This window comes from Equus quagga, chromosome 10 (genome assembly GCF_021613505.1).
Source record: "Equus quagga isolate Etosha38 chromosome 10, UCLA_HA_Equagga_1.0, whole genome shotgun sequence".
Taxonomy (NCBI): Eukaryota; Metazoa; Chordata; class Mammalia; order Perissodactyla; family Equidae; genus Equus; species Equus quagga.
In genome coordinates, this window is record NC_060276.1 from 16,399,442 (window position 1) to 16,413,220 (window position 13,779).

General features: G+C 38.9%; 1 protein-coding gene across 1 annotated transcript in view; it reads right to left on the minus strand.

Moving 5' to 3' along the window:
• The window catches only part of HPRT1 (hypoxanthine phosphoribosyltransferase 1), a 33,664-nt gene extending 19,891 nt beyond the window's left edge, over positions 1 to 13,773 (minus strand). Inside the window, exons 1-3 of the mRNA XM_046673681.1 lie at positions 13,622 to 13,773; positions 4,247 to 4,353; positions 2,805 to 2,988 (exon numbers count right to left, since the gene is read on the minus strand). Of these exons, the coding sequence (XP_046529637.1) occupies positions 2,805 to 2,988; positions 4,247 to 4,353; positions 13,622 to 13,648 (318 nt within the window). The 5' untranslated portion in view covers positions 13,649 to 13,773. The remainder of the gene's footprint in view (positions 1 to 2,804; positions 2,989 to 4,246; positions 4,354 to 13,621) is intronic.
• Positions 13,774 to 13,779: the final 6 nt, after the last annotated feature.

Consider the following 13,779-nt stretch of genomic DNA (forward strand, 5'->3'; position numbering starts at 1 on the left):
AGACATATTACAATTGATGGCAACTTGCAACTATAACTGACAGTGTCTTCATTCTTAGCAGCGCAAACAGCAGTGGTAAGTCTTAAAATCAGTGGTATCTTAGATTTGGTATTCCAAATATGGTATTTGGAATCCGCAATTTCCTATCTAGGCACTAAGCAAATAAAACCCTGCCTAACTACTCTAATTAAAGACTATCTAAACTATAACATGTGTGTGTGTATACATAGAGAGAAAATTCTTTAAAATATTAGAAATAAAAGTGGTAGTGGAATTTAGGGTGACTTAATTCCTTTACAATTTTCTGTGCTTGTATGATTTTTAAAATAACGTATTTTTTTAATCAGAAAAATACAATTTTTGTTTTGAAGAAAAACAAGCAGGATGCATTGACACTGTTATGTTTCTTTCTATATTCCAGGAACATTTAATAGTTCATGAAGCATTTCTTTAGGATTAGTACAGATCAGTCAATGTTTAATTCACTATTTCAAACTGGTCAAGATCAGCATATAAAACTATACTAACATCAACATTACTGATGCTGCAAACGATTTAAAATTTCCATCTTATAATTTTATCAAATTAAGTTGCCTGGTTTTTCATATGCACATGTGAATATCTTCCATGACAAGCTGATGAATTATTAAATAGGGTAGAAATGTTACTTCAAATCAACAGAAAGTATATGGATGGTTTTCTTAATTTCGATTGTTTAGTAGTAAATCTACACAGAATTTAACATAAAATAGATTATTTTTCTCTCTGTGAAAATTAACCTAAAAATTCGCTTTGCTTATATTTAAGATTTCACAGTTTTTATCAGTTCAAGAGTTCAGCTTAATAATCCTCTAAGACCTAAAACCAATAGGAAAAAAACTAAAAGTAGAAAATGGAATTAAAATGTCAAAGTGTTTCTATTGCTTCTAATTGCTCTTATAACTATAAAATACTTTTAAAAAGAAAATATTAAAGTTAAAATACCCTCTATTTTTTTTTTTTTTTAGGAAAATTAGCTCTGAGCTAACTACTGCCAGTCCTCCTCTTTTTGCTGAGGAAGCCTGGCTCTGAGCTAACATCCGTGCCCATCTTCCTCTAGTTTATACGTGGGACGCCTACCACAGCATGGCCGCCAAGCAGTGCCATGTCCGCACCCGGGATCCGAACCAGCGAACCTCGGGCCGCCGAGAAGCGGAACGTGCAAACTTAACTGCTGCGCCACTGGGCTGGCCCCTACCCTCTATTTTTTATAAGTTTCTTTTTCAAGGAAAGAACATGCTGCACAAACCCCCAAAGGAATGATGTATAAGTCATGAAGTAACAAGACTGAATTTTTTTTTTTAAGATTTTATTTTTCCTTTTTTCTCCCTAAAACCCCCGGTACATAGTTGTATATTTTTCAGTTGTGGGTCCTTCTAGTTGTGTCCTGTGGGACACCACCTCAGCATGGCCTGATGAGTGGTGCCATGTCCACGCCCATGATCCGAACTGGCGAAACCCTGGGCCGCTGAAGCAGAGCACGTGAACTTAACCACTGGGCCACGGGGCGGCCCCAATGAGACGGATTTTTATGCATCCATGTATCGGGGTGTGCTTAAGAAGATCAGAAAGAAAAACCATACTGTGGACTGTAAGTACATGTTTTGACTCCAAGCAACGATATGTTAAAGGCTGGGCAACTATACCACTAGCAGCTATACTGAGAAGAATTAAATCTTAGTGTAAACCAGCAAAATAAATAAATAAACTTCTATCGAGTAAAAATTAAAATTTTGCATTTAAACAGGTCTTGAACTCAAGCAAGACTTTAACAAGTTAGAAGGAGCTGATAAGTAGTATGAAGTAATGTGATGATGTATGAGCACAAAGGGTTTTAACAGGTTGGGAAAATGTCTATGATAATACTTAAATGTTTGTCCAGTCACCCACAGGACTGATGAAAATGTGGAAGAGGTCAAAGACGTGGATCAAATAAATGAGAGAATAAAGGTTGAAAGTTAAATGTAGTTAAACAGTCTTATTCTCAACAAAAATGTAAACATAAGCCAAGTTTCTACAAAGATGCACTACGATACTGATTCATGAAACAGCAAAGACTGGACATTTATTCTAATCTTTGAAGTAGCTGGGAGAAATCTCAATTTTAAGGAAAACAGCAACTCATGGGAACTACAATGCCAACATGTAACCAGAAACAAAGCAATAGTTTGAAGTAATAAAAATCAAAAGTTTACATGATCAAAGAAATTGTGGATGATTCACATGTGGAAATTCACGTGAAAGATCACACTGATCTTGGTTCATCCCACAGCATCAATATTGCTTATTGTGTCACTATTCTGAAGCATTTGAGATTGTGCAACACAGGCAGAGTGACCGTGAATCAAAAGCGGTTTCTGCAATGTGCCAATGCTCTCACTCCATATGTGCTTTGTAGAAAACAATTGTTGACCACCTTATTAATCAGACTTAGCTCCGAACAACTTACGACTCTCCCACAAACCAATCCAGCTCCAGACAGGATTATCTGCAACCAGCACGTATATAGTCAAAAAAGTATCCCCCAAGTCCCCACAGCAATTCTTACAATGGGTTTAAAAAAATCCAAAAATCTTTAAAATAAGTACACAGCCTCCATATTCACTTGGATTTCACTTGGATATAAAGTACTAGTGAATATATTAAAAAATCTCACTGTAACTAAGTGAAATAAACATGTAAGTACAGTTTGCAGAATTTCAAAAACATACAAGGAAACCTACAGTTGCCATGGTTTTTTAAAAACACGTATTAAATATACTTACACAGTAGCTCTTCAGTCTGATAAAATCTACAGTCATAGGAATGGATCTATCACTATTTCTGTTCAACACTTTGATATAATCCAGCAGGTCAGCAAAGAATTTATAGCCCCCCTTGAGCACACAGAGTGCTACAATGTGATGGCCTCCCATCTCCTTCATCACATCTCGAGCAAGCCGTTCAGTCCTACAGAAATAAAATCAGGAATTTAATAGAAATGAATTTATATAATAGAAATACATTTAAACTTTGTAACAAATATCCCTTAAGCATTAAACTTCCACAAAACACATCCTTTGCCCCCATGAAGTATATCCTTGCTTCATAAAGTAAAAATAAAAATTTAAAAACCAGTGTACCTATAACATCTATCATAAACTTTAAAAATGTAAATTAAAATAAGACACCATTTTCACCTATCAGGCTGGCAAATTCTGATTAAATAAAATTTCTCTGATAATATATAATTATTAGAAGAGATTGTGAGGACAAGAACACTCTCATACACCATTAGGAATATAAATTAATATAACTTTTTGGAGGATAATTTTACAGTATCAAAACATTCAATAAACACCTTCTCCTTGACCCAGAATTTCCACATGGATAAAGTTGAGCAAGTGCTCAAATGTGTATAAAAGGATACTCCCTTCTAGTATGGTCTGTAAAGGCAAAATAATAGAGAAATCCTGTGTGTCCATCAATAGGGGACTGGTTAAATCAATTATAATACAGCCAGAAAGTGGAATACTGTGCAACTTTTAAAATATATGGGATAGCTCTGGATGTATTAACAGAAAAAAAAAGTCCAATAAATTTTAGACCTATATGATAGTACATACCCATGTGTTAAAATATGTATGTATATTTGAATACAGTATATGTGCACAGCCAGTGTTAAGGGAGGAAATGTGCACAGGCGGCTGAGAGAACTTTACTCTTCTCATTTACAGCCTCTCGTTAGAATATTTTACAACACACACGTACTGATATTACAATTTTAAATTCAAAAACAAAATAGTCAGACACACAATGCAAGTATTTAAATACTAAGTAAGGTTTTTCACTGAAATTCACTTAAGGGGAAATTTTCAAGCTAGACATGCATAACACTCAAAATGTGACCTCGTCATCATGTGATTCAGCCCTAGCCCATTACCTGTTCAGGGTTGAGAAATCAAAGACTTGGTGACTGGATTCATTCTTCCTCTCTCCCTTCAAGGTTTACTTTATTCTACTCCTTACAGATTTCTAGTATACCATGCCTTACACTGGGTAACCAGTAAGCCTTCCCTCCTTTTTTGTAAAGAGGCCTTTTAAAACAGAAAGCATCTATTATCTGACAAGCTGACCTAGTTTATGTTCAAATATCAACTACTTAAAACAGTTGCTGACACTTCAATATAAGAAAAAAACAAAAACTTCAATTTAAGATCTCACTAACCTGTCCATAATTACTCCATGAGGAATAAACACCTTTTCCAAATCCTCAGCATAATGATTAGGTATACAAAATAAATCTAGGTCATAACCTGGTTCATCGTCACTAATCTGAAAAAGAAATACAGCTGTTTCAGTGAGAGCATTACAGGATACAAACACTTGATTGGATTTAGATGTTAAAAAAGCTTAGCTTATCAGAGAAATTTAGGTATGTGATATCAAGAACTTTCTGTAACTTTGATAGGTATAATAATGCACTACAGTTATATAAAAAAGCAACCATATGACTTAGAGATGAACAGTTAAGATTGTAGAAATAAAATGATGTGAAATTTCCTTTAGCTCAGCTAAGAGCAGAAGAAAAACTTTAGAGCTAAGACAAATGTGTCAAAATCTTGATAATATTTTAAACACGAGTGACGAATATATGGGGATCCATTGTACTATTCTCTCCATTTTTGAGTACATTTGAAAACTTAGTAAAAAAACATTTTTAATACACTGTAGTCTAATAAGTTAAAGTATCACACTGAACAAGAAAAACTGCTCTTTCCCACCCCAAATCCAAATAGCCTCTCTCATCTCACAGCAAGGGAAAAAAAACTCCAAAAAAAGCTAAGTGATTTCTTAAATACTCAAACTCCTAGAAGTCTGAGATTGTTATAATCAAGTCATGAGGTACCTTCACAGTAGAAAAACCCAGATTGTTTGAGTATGACTACATATTGTCTTAGTATGCCCAGTCCCTGGCACACAAAATATTTAGTAACACTGATGATACCTGATGGTACCTGTGGTGGTAAAATGTACTATGATTACAGTTTTATAAATATTATATATGTATCTATACACAAAGAAAAAATATAACAAAACCATAAAAACTATTATCTTGGGGAGGGGAGTTATAGTGATTTTTTTTTTAAAGATTTTATTTTTTCCTTTTTCTCCCCAAAGCCCCCCACTACATAGTTGTATATTCTTCCTTGTGGGTCCTTCTAGTTGTGGTATGTGGGATGCTGCCTCAGCGTGGTTTGAGGAACAGTGCCATGTCCGCACCCAGGATTCGAACCGACGAAACACTGGGCCGCCTGCAGCGGAGCACGCAAACTTAACCACTCGACCACGGGGCCAGCCCCGGGAGTTACAGTGATTTTTATTGAGTTCTTTATACCATATTCCAAATTTTCTTCAGTGAGTATATATTGCTTTTTAACAAATTCAATAGTCTTTCTTATAAATTACTTTTGGTAGTATGTGTTTTTATACATACATATAAAAAGTATGGGGACATTTAAAAAGATATGTTAAAACAAAATCTACCAATAAAAACTGTAATACAAAGAAAGGAAGAAAAGGAAGGAGGGACAGAGGAAAGGAAGAAAGGAAGGAAGGAGGGAAAGGAGGAAGGATGGGTGGATGTGGAGAAATATACATATAAAACAATGGTCAACTACAAGAAGTGGGGACTTGCTACTTTCCATGCTTAATACTGACGTTTTTTTATTGTCAATTTCACTTTTTAAAATTATAGTTGATTCACAATTCCCATTCACCATTATATTTAAATCGTATTCAAAAAAATAAACCAGAATTACAATATCTCATATGATACTCAAGACTAAATACCCTCCAAATCACATTCAAGAAGCTGATGATAGGAGCTTTGGCAGTTTTCAAGAATATTGGTCAAACCACACTTCAATCTCAATGTATCGGTTAATATCTACTGAGCACCTCCTCTTTCAGTCAGCACTGTATTAGGTACTTAAAGACAAGTAGCTTGGCTTTCAGCACATTTAAAAAACACCCATTTGGAATTTATAATATTATTCACAGAATTCATAATTATATTCTGAGAAATTTGAGGTTCATAATGTCTCTCAGTCTCAAAAGCTCTGTTTTGAGCTCTCTAGATTTTGGTGGAATTTTAAGTATTGCCACGTCATTCTGGTAGTATCTGTGCACAGGGCCAGGAGGCTGGCGGCAATTAAGTGGGTGGACCAGGACACGCCCACAGGCACGGGGGTTCAGTCGCATGCAGTGTACAGGCACTCCCTGCAGCCGGTCTGAGGGCAGTCAGAAGTCAATATTGATTTGTTTTTAAGCAAATACGTACTGCTTTCATAGAGAGGAGAAAATTTTATTTTTGGGAAAAAAGATTATGCTAGATCCTCTAAGATGAAGTGCTAATGTATCTCCTCAACATTTACATCATGCTCACTTCAGAACACGTTTACTACAAAAAAAAAGGGAAATGGAACATTTGTGTGACCTACGGGAGCATTTCAAGAGTACTTTATAATAAGCAGGTATTACTTTTATAAATTTTATAAACTGAAATTTAGTTCAAGTTTTGGGATAAGAAGATAGACTTGCTAGATCCTGTAAGATAAGAGGGGAAACCTTCATGTCAGGCTCATCAGAACATATCTGCTATGACTTGACAAGAACGAAAATGCACCATTTCATAATGCTTTAAAATTAAGACCCAGAGCACCAAAATGGCTTCCCCAAAGCTTACTCACCCTTCCTCCCACTTACTCACTGCTTCTGCCACAAGCATAAACCAGGACCCACCTGGAACTCTTTGAAATACGCAATACTTGTGAAGGCTACTGCTTCTGTGAAAAAGACTCAATTCTGGCCTACAGGTTTTGCACGCAGCCTAAGATCTTCAAGAGTCTTGTTCGTCTCAATCAAAGCTAATATGAATTCTGCCCGGAGTTCATCCCAGACACGGAGTCTAATACAGACAGACAAGCAGGAATGTACCCCAAAATAGGAATTCTATCTCTGTCAACACAACAAATTAATTTCCAATTCAAAAAATTTTATTTTCAATCAATACTCTTAGATTTATATGTCACATTTAATGTCAAAGGGTTGATTTATTTCAAGAATAACAAACATGTTAATATAACTCTTCCCAAAAGGCAAAAACAAGAACTCATAAAACTTTCATTGCTTGAGGTACTCTAGGCATGAATTCTCAACTTTGTTATAACTCACTATAAATAAATGGGATATATTTATGGGGGGTCCTAGTTTAAGAAATATGATTGGCCATGGATAGATAGTTGTCAGAACTGGGCAATGAGTACATGAGAGTTCATTATACTATTATACCTACTTGTGGATGTTTCCACAATATAAAGTTAAATAAGAAGTAATTTATTTACATGATGACAAGACATCAACATCAACTTTTCCTAATTTTACATTTAATGAAAACTCGAAGTCTTTTAAGCTCATATTTAATGATCAAATATTAGAATACTAATTTGAAAATGGTGAGGACCTCATTCAGAACCTGTATTCTTATTACTAACACTTGAGTATCTACTATGTTGCACATACTAGAGAGGATTAGAGAAATGTGACACAGCTATCCTCAAGGAGCTTACAGTGTAGAACACACGACATGTACATGAATAACCATAAGACACTGTGTTAAACTGCTATGAAAAAGATCCAGGTAAAGTATTACAGGAGTTTAAGAGGGCAAACTCTCATTCAGTAGCCTCACTTGTGCCTGGATCACTGATAAGAAATAACATAAAATAAGACATAATTCTATAAACAGGAACTTGTTTTTAATCATCCCAAACACCAAAGCTTCATATTAAACAGGCCCAGTAACCTCAATCTCTACAAGAGCTGACAGAAATATACTTGGTGGTCTTTAATCTTATTATCCTTTATTTGCCCCATCTGATATTGGTTAATATCTGGTATTAATTAATCCCACCTGATATGGCTTAGTCAGCAATTCAGCGACTGCTTTGATAGAAAAGTACTGAATATATTCAATTACATAAAAACGCATTCAGCATCCGCCTTGATTAAGGCCCTGTACAACAGATTTTGCAGGGAGATACAAAGATGATTATAAATTTAGAGCTCTCAAAGAGCTTATAATCTAGCGAAAAAGACATACATATATACAACTAACTACACAGCACAATAAAGCCTGTAATTTGTACCTGAACCTAATTTGACAAGCCCAAAACTTGTGATTACCAAGACTTATATACACACTAAAGATAAACCTGGAACCCAAGGTCACCCAGCACCAATGACGCCCTCCTAGAGAAATACCAAGCTTAAAGTAGTCATTATATTGTGTTGCCTAGGTCGAAAACTGAGTGAAGTGTCCAGATTGGCATGTCTCTGACACTGCAGTAGCACAGCTTTCTAAATCAACCAGGCGATAGCAGTGCCCAACTTTCTGTACGAACGTAAATCACATGTTTTATTATTTGTGACTTGGTGTCACACGTCTAAGCATGTGGTTATTACCAACACCTTCTAAAAGGATTGTATTAGTCAGCTCAGGCTGCCATAACAAAATACCATAGATTGGGTGGCTTAAACAACAGTAATTTATTTCTCACAGTTCTAAGACTGGCAAGTCCAAAATCAAGGTGCCGGTAAGGTAGATATCATTCTGAGGCTGCTTCTCTTGGCTTGTAGGCAGCCACTTTCTCCTAGCTATCTATGCGCGTGGTGGGGGTTGGAGTGGGGAGGGAGCTCTCTGGTGTCTTCTTCTTAAAAGATCAGGGCCCCAACCTCACGACCTTATCTAATCCTAATAACCTCCCAGAGGCCCCATCTCCAAATACCACCACACTAGGGGGTTAGGGCTTCAACATATGAATGGGGGTAGGAGGAGAGCAACAAACATTCAGCCCATAACAAAAACTTAACATTTAATGGTTGGAGAAGATCACAAAGAAGGTCCTGGATGGCGGCTTTGGGGAGGGCCCAACCTCAAAATATTTGAGAGGAGCTCTGGAAGGGCCAGAAGTGGTAAATAAATCAAAATATAGTTTGTCTCCAGATCGACCTTTCCCACTATGGCCATTTCTGGCTGAAATGGAAATCAAAGGATAGATCATTACTAGCTCTGAGTTACTTACCATTTACCCACACAGTTCAGAAATCTGACTGCATCTCCTCAGAGCTTTAGAACACAGCTCTCAAATTCTAACCTACCTGTAACATACTTGTTAATAATAAAATCTACACAGGTACTTTTATTAATATGAAAGATTATTGAAAAATGTAACATTAATATCTGCCTTTTGTCTAGAATCAGTAAATACTTTTGCTATCATAAATTACCAAAATTTTACTTTCCAGTAAAACTAGGATCTCAAATTCTTAATAATTATGTGTCACATATATAATAATGGTTTTCATATATTAAAATTTTTGTGGTTTACACAAAATTTCTAATTACAAAGATATATTATCTAAAATTACAGCAAACAAGGAAATTATTCACCATCTATGACTAGAACTGCTTAAGTCTCTTTGTGGTCAAAAAACAACCACGTTCATGGGTCCAAACAAGACTAAAAAGAAGTGAGGAAGCGAGTCTTAAAATGCAAGCTTTGTGGGGGCTGGCCCCGTGGCCGAGTGGTTAAGTTCACGCGCTCCGCTGCAGGCGGCCCAGTGTTTCGTCGGTTCGAATCCTGGGCGCGGACATGGCACTGCTCATCAGACCACGCTGAGGCAGCGTCCCACATGCCACAACTAGAGGAACCCACAACGAAGAAAACACAACTATGTACCGGGGGGCTTTGGGGAGAAAAAGGAAAAAAATAAAATCTTTAAAAAAAAAAAATGCAAGCTTTGTGAAGACATACACTAATAGATAAATTATATTTTATTTTATTCCTAGTAACCAACAACAATTGCAAGCTTCTAGAATGGACAGAAATTGTTAGGTGGCATATTTTTTACCTTTTATATTCAGATATCTTAAAATTTTCAAAAAGCACCAAAGCAGATACTATGCCATCCCCTTGGGATAATTTGTGATAACTCAGGGCATCATAAAACCAAAATTATGAATTACTCATGCACATATTCCTAAATGTGAAAATAATTTAGGCTACTAGTATGGTTATCTTTCAATCTCTATCAGTCTTACAAATAAATTACACATATAACTTGCCTGCCCTCCCTTCTAGGGGCTAAAGAATTAAAAGGTTTACAAGAATCTAAAAGTGACAAGAATTAAAACCAGCATTCTTGACTATTCAACCCAGGGATAAATTATTAGCTGCTCCTAGGTAAGTGGGCCCATAACTACTATATATGCAAGGACATGAATTTACCCAACACTATGATCTTTTCTTTTATTAGTGTGCACAGTGGGATGATAAACACATCCGTTCTGGACAAAAAAATACATACCTATCAATTATCAGAAACACAGCGTTGAAGATAGTAGTCCCATAGCAATTTGAAGTGTGTGTTTGAATTCTTATTAGTGTCAAATTATTCTAAATGTTAGTACTTTGGCAGCCGCTGGCAGGAAAATAACAATCGAGTCTCCATGTTGATATAAATGATGGTGGTTGACACTTTTATAGCATTTAAATCTTACTGAATCCACACAATATATAATTATGAAAGGAAGAAGAGTATACTAGTGCATCGTTAGCATCTCTTCACACAGGGGGCCCAGTTAAAAAACGACACGGCTCAGTTACTGCCTAATGAACTAGAGAAAACTCCAAGACCCTCTTTCTCTGCTGATCTGGTTGGCTCTTTTGGGTTTTTTCCCCCACTGCCTGCCTACCAACTTTCTGCAATACGCAGACAGAAACAACAGACAGAAAAGAATTAAGGTGGATCTACAGTATGCGTGTCACATTACTCAACTTGCAGAATGAAACCCCCAAACTGAACTACTCCATTTCTCGGTGGTTACGAAGAATAACTTTGGTCTACACTGACTGATGTCGGTCTAGACTCTGTTGATAACAATGATAGAGTTGTGGACAAAGAAAATGCACTAGTTTATCAATTCTGTGAAAATTATTGGCAGGGTAAGATTTAAGCTCAGTTAGTACAAGATGACATTTCTAGCACCACCATCCTGAAATTTAGAAGATATTATATCCATATAATGCATATTTGATGTTTCACATTAATTTGCAAAAATCTAGAAGCTTGTTCTTAGTCCAAGTGTGTCCAAGTTTACCCTGGCAGTTTAATGACAGTTACAAGCAGCATGGGTTCTATCAGGCAGATCTGCAGGCCAATTTCCTCTGAGTGATGTTGGGCAAGTTACTTCACCAATCTGTGCCTCCAAGGTCATACCAGTGTTTACCTATCTCATGGGGTACCTATTATGTAACTTCAGGATGTTTACATTATATAATGTCTGCAAAATATTTGGCTCGATGCCGAAGACACAGTAAGTACTAAATAAATATCTACCATTGTCACTACTAACTTAAAAGTGGAGAGGTTAAGAGCAGACTCTGGGGCCAGATAACTTAGATTCAAATCCTAGCACTGCTGGGTGACCTTGGGCAAGTTACTTAACCTCTCTGAGCCACATACATTTTTAAATAAATATCAAACTAGTTAAAGTATGAAAAGGGCTTAGAATAGTAACCAGCACATAGTAAGCACTATTTAAATGTTTGTTATCTCTAACATGCAGACAATTTATAGGAAGGAAATAAAAAAAAAGGAACAGAAATTTGCAAACCAAAATTACAATGAATATCTTGATGTTCAAGCAAAACTAACAGCCAGTTCTAGCAATAATAATTCACTGTATGCTGGGGCAGGCATCATACCCCAAAGCTAAAAGCATCTAACTTCTTCAGCAACTGATTAAAAACAACATCCCCCACCATTTTTTGAGTACCTACTATTAGCATAACATTTAAGTGTATGGGCTCTTTTTTTCTTTTTTCTTCGAGGAAGATTATCCCTGAGCTAACTGCTGCCAAACCTCCTCTTTTTGCTGAGGAAGCCTGGCCCTGAGCTAACATCCGTGCCCATCTTCCTCTACTTTATATGTGGGACGCCACCACAGCATGGCTTGACAAGTGAAGCCATGTCTGCACCCGGGATCCGAAGCAGCGAACCCCAGGCCGGCGAAGCGGAACGTGCGCACTTAACCACTGCGCCACCGGGCCGGCCCTAAGTCTATTGGCTCTTGAGTCTGAGCTCCCTCTTAATAACTGTGTGGCATGGGCATGTTAACAGGTTAAGTCACTTAACTTCTCTGAGGCTTCAAAGATTCTTCCTTAGCAAAACAGTAATAATCATAGTACTGTTACAGGGCTGTTTTGAGGAGTAAATAGGACTACGTAGATAAACACAATGATAGCTATTATTCCTATTCCCAGTCAGGGACCACGCAAAAGTTGTTTATTCACATTGGCCATCTTATAATCCCTTTCAATAACACCAAGAGGTAGGTAGCACTTCACTTATACATAAGGACACTAAAGCCCAGAAAGGTGAAGTAAGTAACCCAAAGCCACACAGCTAGTAAATAGCCCAAACAAGTAGGATTCCAGGCTAGACTCCTGCTCTTTACCTTAAGTCACAAAGTCTAATATGACATAGAATCCTTCCCTTTTAAGGGCTCAAGTGGTTCATCCAACAAACCATTATTGAGAATTTCTTACATGCCACGCACTGGAGTTACAGTGGTGATTCCTGCCCTCACCAAGTTTCTTTTAGTGGGAGAGAGAATCAACAGGTAATCAGGTAACTGCTAAAACAACAACAGTAATAATAACAACGCAGGCTAAGGCATCTAACCGTCGGGAGGGGGGTTGGCTATTTCAGCAAGCACGATCAAAAAGTAGGGGAGAGGGGGGCAGCTCGGCTTGTTCGAGAAACGAGAAAAGGAACCAATGTGGTTAGAGACAGAATAGGAAAGGCTGATTACGGTACCAATGCCCTTGAGGATAAGGACCATATTCGCATGTTTTTGTCCCTTGCAGCAGCAAAGAGCCCCGGGTCCAGACTCCAGCGCATCTGAATTTGAGGCCTGGCGAGCCGTGGGCCAATGACCTAAGAGCGTTTCACTATTTTCGTGGGGTCTAAAAAGGTGGGCACGGCTCCGGCCCCCGAGGCCGCCGCGAGGGTTCAGCGAGGCGATGCGCGTTCCCACGCAGACGCCTCCTCACGTCTGCGGGGCCAGAGGAAGCCGCCCTCGCCCGCACGGCCTCCGTGCCAGGGCCTCCACGGCGGCGCCACCGCCACCGCGCACGGACAGAGCACGGCCTCCACGGGGAAGTCGCCACCCTCCCCGCCGATCCTTCCCGAACCGGCCCGCGGCCCCTCCCCCCAGCACGCTGGCAGGCGGCACATGTCAACCAAAACGCCATTGCCACCCTCTCTCCCCACACGCAGCCCTCTTTCCCGGGGCTCTCTGGGGCCACACCCACCCCAGCCCTCGCAAGTCCACCCCCCTGGCCGCCCCGGGGCGAGGGGGTAAAGCCGACCCCGGGACGCTGCGGTCGCCCCCGCCCCGCGCCGCCCCCCGCACTGCGGGCCCGCGCCTCAGGGACTGGCTGCCGCCGCCGCTGCCGCGGGCCAAGCTGCTCACCACGACACTGGGACTCAGGGTCGCCATAACGGAGCCAGCGGCGGGCCGAAGACCGTCTGAGGAAGAGGAAGCGGCGCACAGCAGGAGGCGGCGCAGCGCGGGAAAGCCGGGCGCTTCAAGCGAGCGTCCTCAGCCGCCGCGGCGCTCGGAGCCAGGCG